Genomic DNA, 17031 nt, shown 5'->3' on the forward strand with positions numbered 1-17031 from the left:
ATTAGGTGGTGTTGGATGATAGGTTTGGACGTGATGATCTTGAAGGTCTCTTCCAACCTGGTCTGGTCTATTCTATTCTATTCTATTCTATTCTATTCTATTCTATTCTATTCTATTCTATTCTATTCTATTCTATTCTATTCTATTCTATTCTATTCTATTCTATTCTATTCTATTCTATTCTATTCTATTCCATCCCATCCCATCCCATCCCATCCCATCCCATCCCATCCCATCCCATCCCATCCCATCCCATCCTATCCTATTCTGTTCCTATCCTATGATTCAACTGTGATCATCTTCCCAACCCATGGAAATAGCTTAACTGTCAGCAGAGACCTGAAAACAGCAGAGACAAAGTCTGCTAAACTGTTTTTGCTCTGAAGATAACTACAGTTTTGGGTTTTTTTTCCCCAGTAAATTATATTATTGTGCAAGTTTATTACTTCTTCTCTTGTACATGGTGTTGTTTTAGTCTGCAGATAAGTTGTTTACAACTGTGGCTGAAGTAGATAAAGCATCTTCATACACAAGTAAAAGACATGCTGTGGGCCTTTAGGAGCATGACAGATTTTATGCTTGGCTTATTAAAGGAGAGAACAAAAACCCCTGTGTAAAGTACAAGAAGGTCTGTAAGGACATGAAGAAAATATTTCTCTCTCACTGTATGAGGGAATTAAACATGCTCTTAGGTGGGACAAGTACAATAAAAGGAATGTGTTGAAGACTTTTCCATGAGGAGAATGAAATATGTGTTCTAAACCATCAGAAGTCAAATTCTTGGTTCATACTGAATTTTATACACTGAGATTTGTTTTGCTAGATGCAATGTTAGCAGAATTTCTTTCCCTGCAAACTAAACTGAAGGCATTTAGGCTCTGAATGGGCTTGGTTCATGTTGTCCTGACTTGTGAAATGGAATGAAGCTGGAGGTGGGGAGATTGAGGGTGGAGGGGAGGAGGAAGTTCTTCCCCATGAGAGTGGTGAAGCCCTGGAATGGGTTGTCCAGGGAGGTGGTTTGAGGCCCCATCCCTGGAGGTGTTTAAGCCCAGGCTGGCTGAGGCTGTGGCCAGCCTGATGTAGTGTGGTGGTGTCCCTGCCCATGGCAGGGGGGTTGGAACTAGATGATCCTTGTGGTCCCTTCCAACCCTGACTGATACTATGATACTATGATACTTGCATGAAAATTGTCTGTTCCCTTCCCCTACATTCAGTAATTCAATAACATTGTTTTCATAGCAGTTTCTTGATATCAGTTCTTCTATAGACACCTGCTTGTGTGGCACTACCAGGCTCACTCAAAGGAGAAAACAGGAGGAGACTTGATGGGGTGCTTGGTTGCATGGGTTAGTTGGTTGGGTGGTGTTGGATGATAGGTTGGATACGTCCTATGAAACGTCTCTTCCAACCTGGTCTATTCTATTCCATTCCATTCCATTCCATTCCATTCCATTCCATTCCATTCCATTCCATTCCATTCCATTCCATTCCATTCCATTCCATTCCATTCCATTTCTTGTGTTTGGTTGTATGGTTAGAGGTGCAGGGGAGATGCACATAGGTTGTGTAGTGGTTTTCCTGGGTTAAGTTGTTCTTGACACATTCTGACATCGGCCACATCAACCCCATGCAGTGCTACAGGCTGGGGTCAGAGTGGCTGAGAGCAGCCAGGCAGAGAGGGACCTGGGGATACTGGTTGATGGTAGGCTGAACATGAGCCTGCAGTGTGCCCAGGCAGCCAAGAAGGCCAATGGCATCTTGGCCTGCATCAAGAACAGTGTGGCCAGCAGGAGCAGGGAGGTCATTCTGCCCCTGTACACTGCACTGGTTAGGCCACACCTTGAGTCCTGTGTCCAGTTCTGAGCCCCTCAGTTTAGGAAGGAGGTTGACTTGCTGGAATGAGTCCAGAGAAGGGCAACAAAGTTGGTGAGGGATTTGGAACACAGCCCTGTGAGGAGAGACTGAGGGAGCTGGGGTTGCTTAGCCTGGAGAAGAGGAAGCTCAGGGCTGACCTTACTGCTCTCTACAACTATGTGAAGGGTGGTTGTAGCCGGGAAGGGGTTGGTCTCTTCTCCCATGCAACCAGCACCAGAACAAGAGGACACAGTCTCAAGCTGTGCCAGGGGAGGTTTAGACTCGAGGTGAGGAGAAAGTTCTTCACCGAGCGAGTCGTTCGTCATTGGAATGTGCTGCCCAGGGAGGTGGTGGAGTCACCATCCCTGGAGGTGTTCAAGAGGGGATTGGACGTGGCACTTGGTGCCATGCTCTAGTCATGAGGTCTGTGTTGGTAGGTTGGACTCAATGATCTTCGAGGTCTCTTCCAACCTTAGTTATACTGTGACTGTGATACTGTGAATAATGAGGAGCAGTTGGATTCTGCCTACTTGGGAGTGGCTACCCACAACATTGTGTTATCTCCTTACTGTGTTTCTAAGGTGATGTTAAAGGGTTTAAGTTTTAAGTCCAGATCTAAGTGTCAGTAAAGAACAGCTGGAGAAATTCTCAGGTTTCTCCTTGCCTTGGCATAAGACCAAAGGTTTGTACATATCAGAACTGAAGGATCCTGGAAAGGAAGTGCTGTGGGAGGTGAGAGCAAACGAGATATGGGACAGACTTTCATTATTTGCTCTTTCTGCTTTCCTGCTTAATAAATTAATCTGAAAGACTTCCAAGCTTGAATGTGTCTTCTGTTTTTTTAATGCAAATAGTGAAAAATCTTTGTCCTGTACTCCACTTGAGCCACATAGATTGTTTAGAGAATGACATTCAGGAGCAGCAGTGCTGCAGCTATGCAGCTTTACCGCTGTAATGTAGCCCTGGAAAAAGAGCAGCACAGGTTCAGTTGCCTTTTGAAACGGTCTTCTTGCCTCTAAAAATAGTTCTTGGCTCCCTTAGGTCTGCAGGACCACCTGCCACATGCAGAATTGATGCTGCATCAGTAGTTAGATGTCTAAATGAGTTTGAGAAGGACATTGAGACACTTGAAGGTGTCCAGAGAAGGGCAACAAAGCTGGGGAGAGGTCTGGAGCACAGCCCTGTGAGGAGAGGCTGAGGGAGCTGGGGTTGCTTAGCCTGGAGAAGAGGAGGCTCAGGGGAGTCCTTATTGCTCTCTACAACTGCCTGAAGGGAGGTTGTAAACAGAAGTGGGTTGTTGTCTTCTCCCAGGCAAGCACCAACAGAACAAGAGGACACAGTCTCAAGCTGTGCCAGTGGATGTTTAGGCTGGAGGTGAGGAGAAAGTTCTGCACAGAGAGAGTTATTAGACGTTGGAATATGCTGCCCAGGGAGGTGGTGGAGTCCCCATCCCTGGAGGTGTTCAAGAGGGGATTGGATGTGGCACTTGAAGTCGTGGTTTAGTAGTCCTGAGGTGTTGGGTGCTAGGTTGGACTTGATGATCCTGGAGGAGTTTTCCAACCGTATTGATTCTATGACTCAGGTCCAGTGAAAGTTCAAATATGAAGCTATGAAGAAAAAACTTGATTGTGTTGTGCTGCTTTAGCCTTTTCCCCCTTTCTTTCTGGCAGCCAAGGGGCTCCATTCTTTTAATTATTCCCACCCCCCCATTCTTTATTCTCTGAGGAGTTAAGCAATTCTGCTCCTGAGGCTCATTTGCCTTGCATATAAATATCCTTATTTGCCACAGAGAACTCTTCCTCGAGCTGTTAAAATTTTCTACTCCTTGAATGTTCTCCTGGTCTTAAGAAGCTGAGCTGTTCTTTCAGTGCCTGTTTTACACTTTATTCTCTGGCATGCTTCTTGCCCTGTCTTGAAACCTCCTGAGTTTATGAATCCTTTCTTCTCTTTTCCCCATCTGCTCTTTGCATACTGATTGTATGAAATTGCATAAGACCCGTGTAAGCCCCTGGAGACTCTGCCTGTTTAAGAAGGTATTTGTTCAACAGGGTAATGGGGGAAATGCTTTTTGTGCTCTACAAAGAGACCCCTAAAATACCATGCAAAATATATCAGCTTCTTCAGGCTTCTTTTACCACTAAAGTTGTTTACTCTAATGCAGCATTTTTCCCTTTGTAGAAAGAGTCTTCACGAGGAAGACATAGAGAGAAGGAAGATATCAAAATCACTAAGGAGAGAACCCCAGAAAGTGAAGAGGAGAATGGGGATTGGGAAACAAACAGAGAAGGTAAGTGAGATTAAACTAATGATCCCCTTACAAGTCTAAAGAATTGCAAGGTTATTGGGCTCTGTGAAGGTGGATGCTTAAGGATTTGATCTCTATGGAGAACACTTTTCTGCAGCAGCCATTAATGGCTTGGGGTTTTTTTGAGGGATATTGGTAAAACCAACTTTTAGCCTGGAGAAGAGGAGGCTCAGGGGAGACTTTATTGCTCTCTACAACTCCCTGAAGGGAGGTTGTAGCAAGGTGGGGGTTAGTCTCTTCTCCCAGGCAAGCAGCACCAGAACAAGAGGACACAGTCTCAAGCTGCACCAGGGGAGGTTTAGGCTGGAGGTTTGGAGGAAGTTTTACACAGAGAGAGAGATTGCCCATTGCAATGTGCTGCCCAGGGGGGTGGTGGAGTCACCATCACTGGAAGTGTTTAGGAAGAGAATTGATGGGGTGCTTGGTGCCATGGTTTAGTTGATTAGATGGTGTTGGGTGATAGGTTGGACTCGATCTCAAAGGTCTCTTCCAACCTGGTCTATCCTATCCTATCCTATCCTATCCTATCCTATCCTATCCTATCCTATCCTATCCTATCCTATCCTATCCTATCCTATCCTATCCTATCCCCTATCCTATCTTATCCCCTATCCTATCCTATCCTATCCTATCTCCTATCCTATCCTATCCTACATCCAGACAGGCAGATGCTGTTCAGATGAAAATTATCTCTCCACAGACATCTGTGGGAGAAACCAAATAAACTTTAAATAGGTAAGAATCAGCTTCTTTTTGTGTGTGTCCAGTTTTTAAATCATATACATGTTAATGTAATTGAAATAAAGAAGAGAAAGATCTCAGCTCAAGCATGAGAGAGTTGTTAGGCATTGGAATGTGCTGCCCAGGGAGGTGGTGGAGTCACCATCCCTAGAGGTGGTCAAAAAGGGATTGGACGTGGCACTTGGTGCCATGGTTTAGTAGTCATGAGGTGTTGGTTGACAGGTTGGACTTGCTGATCTCTGAGGTCTTTTCCAACCTTATTGATTCTATGATTCTATGAAAGAAGAGATTCAGCATTTCAGGTGAAATAGCACAGATTGTAATAGGCCAACAAACCACCAACAGAACAGGAGGACACTGTCTCAAGCTGCGCCAGGGGAGGTTCAGGCTGGATGTTAGGAAGAAGTTCTTCCCAGAAAGAGAGATTGGCCATTGGAATGTGCTGCCCAGGGAGGTGGTGGAGTCACCATCACTGGAGGTGTTTAAGAAGAGACTGGATGAGGCATTGGTTTAATTGATTAGATGGTGTTGGGTGGTAGGTTGGACTTGATGATCTCAAAGGTATTTTCCAACCTGGTCCTGAGCCACGAGGATGAGCAGAGGGCTGGAGCACCTCTCTTGTGAGGACAGACTGAAGGAGTTGGAGCTGTTCAGTCTGGAGAAGAGAAGGTTCCCAGGTGACCTCATTGTGGCCTTCCACTGTCTGAAGGGGGGCCTACAAGAAGGCTGGGGAGGGACTCCTCAGGATCTTAGGCAGTGATAGGAGTAGGGGGAATGGAATGAAGCTGGAGGTGGGGAGATTGAGGCTGGAGGTGAGGAGGAAGTTCTTCCCTATGAGAATGGTGAAGTTCTGGAATGGGTTGTCCAGGGAGGTGGTTGAGGCCCTGTCCCTAAAGGTGTTTAAGCCCAGGCTGGCTGAGGCTGTGGCCAGGCTGATGTAGTGTGGGGTGTCCCTGGCCATGGCAGGGGGATTGGAACTAGGTGATCCTTGTGGTCCCTTCCAACCCTGCCTGATACTATGATACTATGATTATTAGATTCTGAGGCTTTCAGCTTGAGACTGATGATTTTTTTTTCCCAAAAGAATGTTGATTATAGTCCTGTAGATGAAGTGGAACTAAGATCTGTCAAGTTCTAGTGAGTACTGTATGAGCAGTCAGATGGACTGGGAAAGAACCTGTGCTGTTAGGACCTGTACCTCTCTTAAACTGTTCCCTTGCATTCATGACACATGAAGGGAGTTTGTAGACTGAGCTTAGTCATAACAAAATCTCTTATGTACTTCCTGTGTGTAGGAAGGGGAGTGAAAGCTAAAGACTTTTTGGTGAAGTTCTCTTTTCTGACATTTCCCTAAAGTGCTTTTTGATCGTTAGACTTAAATAGCCAGAAACTCTCCCCTGAGGAGAGAAAGCTCAGGTGAGACCTCATTGCTCTCTGCAAGTACTTACAGGGAGGTGTAGCCTGTAGAAGAGGAGGCTCAGGGGAGACCTCATTGCCCTCTACAACTACCTGAAGGGAGGTTGTAGACAGGTGGGGGTTGGTCTCTTCTCCCAGGCAACCAGCACCAGAACAAGAGGACACAGTCTCAAGCTGTGCTAGGGGGAGTTTACGCTGGAGGTGAGGAGAAAGTTCTGCCCAGAAAGATTGATTGGCCATTGGAATGTGCTGCCCAGGGAGGTGGTGGAGTCACCATGCCTGGAGGTGTTCAGGAGGGGATGGGATGTGGGATTTCTTGCCATGATTTAGTAGTCATGAGATGTTGGGTGACAGGTTGGACTCGGTGATCCTTGAGGTCTTTTCCAACCTTATTGATTCTATGATTCTATGATATGGAGCAAATGAGAGTTCTTCATCCTGGGCTTGTTAGTTATTAGGTAATAGCTTGGACTTGATCTCTGAGGTCTTTCCCAACCTTATTGATTCTATGATTCTATGAAACTAAGAAATGTAAATAGATGAAAACTGCTTGATTTAGTATCATAGTATGAGTCAGGGTTGGAAGGGAGCACAAGGATCATCTAGTTCCAACCCCCCTGCCATGGGCAGGGACACCCCACACTACATCAGGCTTCCCAGAGCCTCATCCAGCCTGGGCTTAAACACCTCCAGGGACGGGGCCTCAACCACCTCCCTGGACAACCCATTCCAGGGCTTCACCACTCTCATGGGGAAGAACTTCCTCCTCACCTCCAGCCTGAATCTCCCCACCTCCAGCTTCATTCCATTCCCCCTAGTCCGTAAGATTCCCCCCATGTCCATAAGATTGCAGTTTCAAAGGTTGCAGTATCTGACATTAGCTAGCTATGACTTAAGGAAAAAGTGGGGGAAATGAAACTTTTTCTAAGATGAAAACCAAATAGCAATAATATTGCAAAAGCAAATAAAATCCTTGTGTCCATTTATCCAGTGAAAGGGTCATATAGGCCTTTTATTGTAAACTTCATTTGTAAATACAGTTGCATAAATGTAGAAATTGATAGAATAGAATAGAATAGACCAGACCAGGTTGGAAGAGCCCTTCAAGATCATCGTGTCCAATGCATCAACCAATCCAACACCACCTAAACAACTAACCCATGGCACCAAGCACCCCATCAAGTCTCCTCCTGAATACCTCCAATGATGGTGACTCCACCACCTCCCCAGGCAGCCCATTCCAATGGGCAATCACTCTCTTTGTGTAGAACTTCTTCCTAACCTCCAACCTAAACCTCCCCTGGCACAGCCTGAGACTGTGTCCTCTTGTTCTGGTACTGGGTGCCTGGGAGAAGAGACCAACCTCTGCCTGTCCACTACCTCCCTTCAGGTACTTGTAGAGAGCAATAAGGTCACCCCTGAGTTTCCTCTTCTCCAGGCTAAGCAACCCCAACTCGCTCAGCCTCTCCTCACAGGGGTTATGTTACATATCCCTCCCCAGCTTAATTGCCCTTCTCTGGACACCTTCCAGCAAGTCAACCTCCTTCCTAAACTGAGGGTCCCAGAACTGGACACAGGACTCAAGGCGTGGCCTAACCAGTGCAGTGTACAGGGGCAGAATGACCTCCCTGCTCCTGCTGGCCACACTGTTCCTGATGCAGGCCAGGATGCCATTGGCCCTTTTACCTGCCTAGGCACACTGCAGGCTCATGTTCAGCCTACCATCAACCAACATCCCCAGGTCCCTCTCTGCCTGGCTGCTCTCCAGCCACTCTGACCCCAGCCTGTAGCACTGCCTGGGGTTGTTGTGGCCAATGTGCAGAACCTGGCACTTGGATGTGTTCAATCTCCTGCCCTTGGACTCTGCCCATCTGTCCAGGCTGTTGAGGTCCCTCTGCAGAGCCTCTCTACCCTCCAGCAGATCAACTCCTGCCCCCAGCTTGGTGTCATCTGCAAATTTACTGATGATGGACTCAATGCCCTCATCCAGATCATCAATAAAGATGTTAAAGAGCACAGGGCCCAGCACTGATCCCTGGGGGACACCACTGGTGCCTGGCTGCCAGCTGGCTGTGGCACCATTCACCACCACTCTCTGATTTGTGAGATAACTCCATTAACAAAGAATTCTGGTATCACGAATCACTATTTGAAAGGCATTTCATGTGAGATTTTTTAATTAAATGATACTCTGTGTGGGTTTTTTTTTTTGCTGTTTCTGATGACACATTTTAAATTTGCTTGAGGTTTTTGTTTGGTTTTGATGAAGTCTAAGTACTTGGTTTACTGGGTTTTCCCTAGCTGCCTCAACTGAATGGTTGCAAGTCCCTGAAAGAACCTGGAAAGTTTTCATAGTATCATAGTATCAGTCAGGGTTGGAAGAGACCACAAGGATCATCTGGTTCCACCCCCCCTGCCATGGGCAGGGACACCCCACACTACATCAGCCTGGCCACAGCCTCATCCAGCCTGGCTTTAAACACCTCCAGGGATGGGGCCTCAACCACCTCCCTGGACAACCCATTCCAGGGCTTCACCACTCTCATGGGGAAGAACTTCCTCCTCACCTCCAGCCTCAATCTCCCCACCTCCAGCTTCATTCCATTCCCCCTAGTCCTATCACTACTTGAGAGCCTGAGCAGTCCCTCCCCAGCCTTCTTGGAGGCCCCCTTCAGGTACTGGAAGGTGACAATTAGGTCACCTAGGAGCCTTCTCTTCTGCAGACTGAACAGCCCCAACTCCTTCAGTCTGTCCTCACAGGAGAGGTGCTCCAGCCCTCTGCTCATCCTCCTGGCCCCTCTCTGGACACCTTCCAGCACCTCCAGATCCCTCTTGGAATAGGGGCTCCAGAACTGGAGGCAGTACTCCAGGTGGGGTCTCACCTGTTCAATTAAGTTTCAGAATAGAACTGCAGTTTGTATGTAACTATCTGGAGTTATTTCAGGTGTACACTCATAATTTGAAAAGAGTTTTAACCTAGCTTCATTCATACTGCCATGCAGTGCTTCAAAGTCATGAAAGTATTTATACTTGGCATCCACGTGAACATGAGCCAGCAGTGTGCCCAGCTGGCCAAGAAGGCCAGTGGCATCCTGGCCTGAATCAGGAACAGTGTGGCCAGCGGGAGCAGGGAGGTCATTCTGCCCCTGGACTCAGCACTGGTTAGGCCACACCTTGAGTCCTGTGTCCTGTTCTGGGCCCCTGGATTTAAAAAGGATGTTGGGGTTTACACACGTAATTTGAATAGAGTTTTGACCTAGCTTCATTCATTCTTCCGTGCAGTGCTTCAAAGTCCTGGGAATGGAATGGAATGGAATAGAAAAGAATTACCCAGGTTGGAAAAGACTTTTGAGATCATGAAGTCCAACCTATCACCCACCACCATCTAAGCAACTAAACCATGGCACCAAGTGCCTCATCCAGTCTTCTTAAACACCTCCAGGGATGGTGACTCCACCACCTCCCTGGGCAGCACATTCCAACAGCTAACAACTCTGAGTCTCAAGCTGCACCAGGGGAGGTTTGGGCTGGATGTTAGGAAGTTCTTCACAGAAAGAATTGTTAGCCATTGGAATGTGCTGCCCAGGGAGGTGGTGGAGTCACCATCCCTGGAGGTGTTCAAGAGGGGATTGGACATGGCACTTGGTGCCATGGTTTAGTAGTCATGAGGTCTTGGGTGACACCTTGGACTTGATGATCTTTGAGTTCTCTTCCAAGTTTCTTGATTCTGTGTGTCCTCTTGTTCTGAACATATTTATCCTTGGCATCCAATCTGCTAAATATTATTTGTTTCATATGCAATTGTTTATTAATCTACTTACTTACCTTTTTTTTTTTACCCAAAGACTCTGATAATGGAGATGTTAACTACGATTATGATCACGAGCTGTCTTTGGAAATGAAGCGCCAAAAGATCCAGAGAGAACTCATGAAGTTGGAACAGGAAAACATGGAGAAACGAGAGGAAATAGTCATTAAAAAAGAGGTTTGTGTTATGGAAATGGGAAATTCAAAGGAAAAGCTATCACAGTATCACTAAGGTTGGAAGAGACCTCGAGGATCATCAAGTCCAACCTATCACCTCAGACCTCAGGACTAAACCATGGCACCAAGTGCCACATCCAATCCCCTCTTGAACACCTCCAGGGATGGTGACTCCCTGGGCAGCACATTCCAATGATAAACGACTCGCTCGGTGAAGAACTTTCTCCTCACCTCCAGCCTAAACCTCCCGTGGCACAGCTTGAGACTGTGTCCCCTTGCTCTGTTGCTGGTTGCCTGGGAGAAGAGACCAACCCCTTCCTGGCTACAACCACCCTTCAGGTAGTTGTAGAGGGCAATGAGGTCACCCCTGAGCCTCCTCCTCTCCAGGCTAAACAATCCCAGCTCCCTCAGCCTCTCCTCACAGGGCTGTGCTCAAGGCCTCTCCCCAGCCTTGTTGCCCTTCTCTGGACACCTTCAAGTGTCTCAATGTCCTTCTTAAACTGAGGGGCCCAGAACTGGACACAGTACTCAAGGTGCAGCCTAACCAATGCAGAGTCCAGGGGCACAATGACTTCCCTGCTCCTGCTGGCCACACTATTCCTAATGCAGGCCAGGATGCCATTGGCCTTCTTGGCCACTGGGCACACTGATGGCTCATATTCAGGCGGCTGTCAATCAGTACCCCCAGGTCCCTCTCTGTTTGGGAGCTCTCAGCCACTCTGACCCCAGCCTGTAGCTCTGCATGGGGTTGCTGTGGCCAAAGTGCAGCACCTGGCACTAGGACTTCTTGAATGCCATCCCACTGGACTCCGCCCATCTGTCCAGTCCGTCGAGGTCCCTTCTAGAGCCTTTCCACCCTCTAACTGACCAACATCTGCTCCTAACTTGGTGTCATCTGCAAACTTGCTGATGACTGACTCGACCCCCTCATCCAGATCATCAGTGAAGATGTTGAAGAGGACAGGGCCCAGCACTGATCCCTGGGGCACACCACTAGTGCCTGGCTGTCAGCTGGCTGTGGCACCATTCACCACCACTCTCTGGGCTCAGCCCCCTAGCCAGTTTCTAACCCGAATCTTCTAGTTGTCTCCTGTAGGCCTCGAGCTTCCTGGGCTCCAAATTGACTGTTGTGTCAAGTAGTAGTAAATACTTGGCACGTATATAGCTTAGTATGTTACTTGGATATCAGTTATGAGTATCTGGTCAATCACCCAGCACCATAACCATGTCACCTATTAAATAAGTAGGATTTAAGGCATTTTAATGATCTAAAACTTGTAAGACTTTTAACAGAGGAGACATACAAGAACAGAAGACATTTTCCAACATGTCTAATAGAACAGTCTGGCCAGCAGGAGCAGGGAGATCATTCTGCCCCTGTACACTGCACTGGTTAGGCCACACCTGTGTCCAGTTCTGGGTCCCTCAGTTTATGAAGGAGGTTGACTTGCTGGAACGAGTCCAGAGAAGGGTAATGAAGTTAGTGAGGGGTTTGGAACACAAGCCATCTGAGGACAGGCTCTCTGAGGGAGCTGGGGTTGCTTAGCCTGGAGAGGAGGAGACTCAGGGGAGACCTTCTTGCTGTCTACAACTCCCTGAAGGGAGGTTGTAGCCAGGTGGGGGTTGGTCTCTTCTCCCAGGCATCCAGTACCAGAACAAGGGGACACAGTCTCAGGCTGCACCTGTGGAGGTTTGGGTTGGACGTTAGGAAGAAGTTTTACACAGAGAGAGTGATTGCCCATTGGAATGTGCTGCCCAGGGAGGTGGTGGAGTCACCATCATTTGAGGTGTTCAGGAGGAGACTTGATGGGGTGCTTGGTGCCATGGGTTAGGTGGGTTGGATTGGTTGATGGGTTGGATGTGATGATCTTGAATATCTCTTACAACCTGTTTTGTTGTTGTTGTTGTTGTTATTATTATTATTATTTTATTATTATTAACGGAATACAATAAACCAGGTTGGAAGAGACCTTCAAGATCATTGCGTCCAACCCATCAACCAATCCAACACCACCTAAACAACTAACCCATGGCACCTAGCACCCCATCAAGTCTCCTCCTGAACACCTCCAATGATGGTGACTCAAAGTGAAGTGACAGAGGCAAATCTGTGTGTCAGAAACCCTAAAACTTTGGGGAAGATTAAAACAAAAAAGCCTGAAGGAGGTCTTTGGTATTTTTAGACAAATTGAGTGCTAACTAAAATCTTAGTGATTTTTGAGTTTCTAGTTGCTGGCATTCTAATGTATTATGAAGAGCACCAGCTCCTCTTTCACTCTCTTCCCTTCATGTTCCTTTTATGGAGTTGGTTGAACGTGATGTGCTTAATTTAATTGAGGTCAATGTGTACATGGCTAAGATCTCAGTTGTGCACTGTTATTCTATTTACCTGTGTGACTTGTATATCAGAAGAGACTGAATGGGGTGTTCAGTGTCATGGTTTAGTTGATTAGATGGTGTTGGGTGATAGGTTGGACTCCATGATCTCAAAGGTCTCTTCCAACCTGGTTAATTTTACTCTCTTCTGCTCTGCTCTCTTCTGCTCTGCTCTGCTCTCTTCTGCTCTGCTCTCTTCTCCTCTGCTCTGCTCTCTTCTGCTCTGCTCTGCTCTCTTCTGCTCTGCTCTCTTCTCCTCTGCTCTGTTCTGCTCTCTTCTGCTCTGCTCTGCTCTCTTCTCCTCTGCTCTCTTCTCCTCTGCTCTCTTCTCCTCTGCTCTCTTCTGCTCTGCTCTGCCCTCTTCTGCTCTGCTCTGCTCTCTTCTGCTCTGCTCTCTTCTGCTCTGCTCTCTTCTGCTCTGCTCTCTTCTGCTCTGCTCTCTTCTGCTCTGCTCTCTTCTGCTCTGCTCTCTTCTGCTCTGCTCTCTTCTGCTCTGCTCTCTTTTGCTCTGCTCTGCTCTCTTCTGCTTTGCTCTCTTCTGCTCTGCTCTGCTCTCTTCTGCTCTGCTCTGCTCTCTTCTGCTCTGCTCTGCTCTCTTTTGCTCTGCTCTGCTCTCTTCTCCTCTGCTCTTTTCTCTTCTCCTCTGCTCTGCTCTTTTCTCCTCTGCTTTGCTCTCTTCTGCTCTGCTATGCTCCTGCTCTCTTCTGCTCTGCTCTACTCTATTCAGGTAAGCTTTTAAGCATCAGTATCTTACTGGTTAACATACCTTTTTTTCCCCCTCAAGATTTCTCCAGAGGTGGTTAGATCTAAATTATCACCATCACCAAGAAAGTCTAGCAAATCACCAAAAAGAAGATCCAGTCCTAAATCATCATCTTCAGCTAGTAAGAAAGAGAAGAAAACTTCTACTGTATCTTCCCCACTTCTGGATCAACAGAGGTCAGTACATAGACACATCTGTGAGAACAGAGAACCACACTGAGTTCTAAATTGCATTGTGCATCATCATATGTAAAAAATTGTTACATGCATGTACTTTTCAACTGAGTGATTTCATGGTTTACCAGCAGGTATTTTCCCTTTGACTGCCCATAGACTCTGGGAGGTGATGAAATACAAACCCTTAAAAACTGGAAAGCATTTTTAGTTGAGATTCTGCAGCCTGTGAAGTGTCTCCTCTAGCTTGAAGCAAAATGTTTGACCAACTGCACCTTCTGTTGGTATTGCAGATTGCTGTTCAGGAAATATTTTACTTTCAAGTCAGGAAATTTCTCAGAATTCAGGAAGATTTAACACATCCAAGTGCCAGGTTCTACACATTGGCCACAAGAACCCCATGCAGTGCTACAGGCTGGGGTCAGAGTGGCTGGAGAGCAACCGGGCAGAGAGGGACCTGGGGGTACTGGTTGATAGTAGGCTGAACATGAGCCTGCAGTGTGCCCAGGTGGACAAGAAGGCCAATGGCATCCTGGCCTGCATGCGGAACAGTGTGGCCAGCAGGAGCAGGGAAGTTGTGTTGCCCCTGTATTCAGCACTGGTTAGGCCACACCTTGAGTCCTGTGTCCAGTTTTGGGCCCCTCAGTTTAGGAAAGATGTTGAGTTGCTGGAAGATGTCCAGAGAAGGGCAACAAAGTTGGGGAGGGGTTTGGAGCACAGCCCTGTGAGGAGAGGCTGAGGGAGCTGGGGTTACTTAGCCTGGAGAAGAGGAGGCTCAGGGGAGACCTTCTTGCTGTCTACAGCTACCTGAAGGGAGGTTGTAGGCAGGTGGGGGTTGGTCTCTTCTCCCAGGCAATCAGCACCAGAACAAGGGGACACAGTCTCAAGTTGCGCCAGGGGAGGTTTAGACTTGAGTTGAGGAGAAAGTTCTTCCCAGAAAGAGAGATTGGCCATTGGAATGTGCTGCCCAGGGAGGTGGTGGAGTCACCATCACTGGAGGTGTTCAAAAAGGGATTGGACATGGCACTTGAAGCCATGGTTTAGTAGTCATGAGGTGTTGGGTGACAGGTTGGAGTGGTGTTCTCTGAAGTCTTTTCCACCCTTATTGATTCTGTGATTGTATGATTATAATTTTCCTGGCAACATCTCAGAAATCATTGTTTAAAATACCTGGCAGCCTTTCATTCCTTCATTGTTTTTCCTCCTCTCTTTCCTGTTGATTTATCCCTAGGAGTTCAAAAAGTAGCCAGAGTAAAAAGAAAGGTCCTCGTACCCCTAGTCCTCCTCCTCCAGTGCAAGAGGAAACTCCCCTGGGGAAAAAACACAAAGACAAACATAAAGGAAAGGAGCGCTCAGAAGAAAAGGCAAGGGAGGTGAAGGATAGAGGGCGTGACTTTGAAAGGCACAAGGAGAAAAAGGAGAAGCAAAGGTAAGCTCTGTTGCATTATTAGCTTTTAACATTAATGGAACCTTGCTTTTAAAAGTTCTCTTTTATACACCGCTGACTAATAAGGAATTTACACCTGCTTTGCCAACAACCTTCTCAGTACTCACTGAGTGGTTTAAGTGCATTTTATAGATGGATTGATAGACTGTAACAGACTGGTTGGTTTTAATTACATAACTACATACAAGCCCTATGAGGAAAGACTGAGGGAGCTGGGGTTGCTCAGCCTGGAGAAGAGGAGACTCAGGGGTGACCTTATTGCTCTCTACAACTCCCTGAAGGGAGGTTGTAGACAGGTGGATGTTGGTCTCTTCTCCCAAGCAGCCAGCACCAGAACAAGAGGACACAGTCTCAGGCTGTGCCAGGGGAGGTTCAGGTTGGATGTTAGGAAGAAGTTCTACACAGAAAGAGTGATTGGCCATTGGAATGGGCTGCCCAAGGAGGTGGTGGAGTCACCGTCATTGAAGGTGTTCAGGAGGAGACTTGATGGGGTGCTTGGTGCCATGGGTTAGCTGTTTGGGTGGGTTGGATTGGTTGATGGGTTGGGCACGATGATCTTGAAGGTCTCTTCCAACCTGGTTTGGTTTATTCTTATTCTAAATAAAGGTTTATTCTTATTCTTATTCTGAACTTAGTGAAAAAATGCCTTTAAAAAAGATCGATTGACTTTCAGGAAGCTGGACCTGCACCAGTGGAACAATTCCTTTGCCAAAATCCTTATCAGTCATTCACTTGTCTGTTTGCCTGCACTTCTGAAATCTTAGAGGACTGGTATCTCAAGCTGTGCCAGGGGAGGTTTGGGCTGGATGTTAGGAAGAAGTTCTTCATAGAAAGAACCTACACCTACCTGAAAGGAGCCCTGTGAGGAGAGGCTGAAGGAGCTGGGAGAAGAGGAGGCTCAGGGGAGACTTTCTTGCTCTCTACAACTACCTGAAAGGAGGTTTTAGCCAGGTGGGGCTTGGTCTCTTCTCCCAGGCAAGCAGCACCAGAGCAAGAGGACACAGTCTTAAGCTGTGCCAGGGGAGGTTTAGGCTGGATGTTAGGAAGAAGTTCTTCCCAGCAAGAGAGATTGGCCATTGGAATGTGCTGCCCAGGGAGGTGGTGGAGTCTCCATCACTGGAGGCGTTTAGGAAGAGACTGGATGGGGTGCATGATGCCATGGTTTAGTTTGTTTACATAGTGTTGGATAATAGGTTGGACTCCATCTCAAAGGTCTTTTCCAACCTGGTTAATTCTATTTTATTCTATTTGTATTCTATCTTCCTGAATTGGCAGGAGTGTGTTTCAACTCTCCCCAATATTCAGCAGGTTTTAAAAAGACTTCTCAAGTAGTCAAAAAGCTAGTGTAATTTTAGAACTACTTCACTTCTGCACATACATGTGTGTGTATCAAATAGTGGACTGAGTATTCCTGTTATTTTCTGAAGTACAGATATCTTGAGTTGAAAATTACAGCATTCTCCAGTAATAGAAATGCTCTTTTGCTGCCAGATGAAATACTAAGCAAAATCACAAGAATTTTTGTTGCACCCTATTCTAATTTTGTACTCTGCAGTCAGTGATTAGCTAGAAATTTTGTGTCAATCTTGCAATTTTTAGTTTTGCTGGCTTTACTGTTTTATTCCTGGAGAGCAGCCAAACAGAAAGGGACCTGGGGGTACTGACTGACAGCTGGCTGAACACGAGCCAGCAGTGTGCCCAGGTAGCCAAGAAGGCCAATGGCATGCTGGCCTGGATGAGGAATAGTGTGGCCAGCAGGAGCAGGGAAGTCGTTGTGCCCCTGGACTCAGCACTGGTTAGGCCACACCTTGAGTCCTGTGTCCAGTTCTGGGCCCCTCAATTTAAGGACACTGACACTTGAACATGTCCAGAGAAGGGCAAAAAGGCTGGGGAGCCATCTGGAGCAGAAGCCCTATGAGGAGAGGCTGAGGGAGCTGGGGTTGCTTAGCCTGGAGAAGAGGAGGCTCAGGGG

At 47.1% G+C, this 17031-nt stretch overlaps 1 protein-coding gene across 3 annotated transcripts in view; it reads left to right on the forward strand.

The window, feature by feature from the left end:
• The window catches only part of ZC3H13 (zinc finger CCCH-type containing 13), a 69675-nt gene that overhangs the window by 21575 nt on the left and 31069 nt on the right, over positions 1–17031 (forward strand). For all 3 annotated transcript variants that reach the window (XM_068165250.1, XM_068165248.1, XM_068165249.1), the window contains exons 2-5: positions 4033–4141; positions 10162–10301; positions 13461–13615; positions 14844–15041. In XM_068165250.1, coding sequence (XP_068021351.1) covers positions 10215–10301; positions 13461–13615; positions 14844–15041 — 440 coding nt within the window. In that variant the 5' untranslated portion in view covers positions 4033–4141; positions 10162–10214. The remainder of the gene's footprint in view (positions 1–4032; positions 4142–10161; positions 10302–13460; positions 13616–14843; positions 15042–17031) is intronic.

The sequence above is a fragment of the Melanerpes formicivorus genome, unplaced genomic scaffold, assembly GCF_026170545.1.
Source record: "Melanerpes formicivorus ecotype bairdi unplaced genomic scaffold, bMelFor1.0.p_v2 SCAF_87, whole genome shotgun sequence".
Classification (NCBI taxonomy): domain Eukaryota; kingdom Metazoa; phylum Chordata; class Aves; order Piciformes; family Picidae; genus Melanerpes; species Melanerpes formicivorus.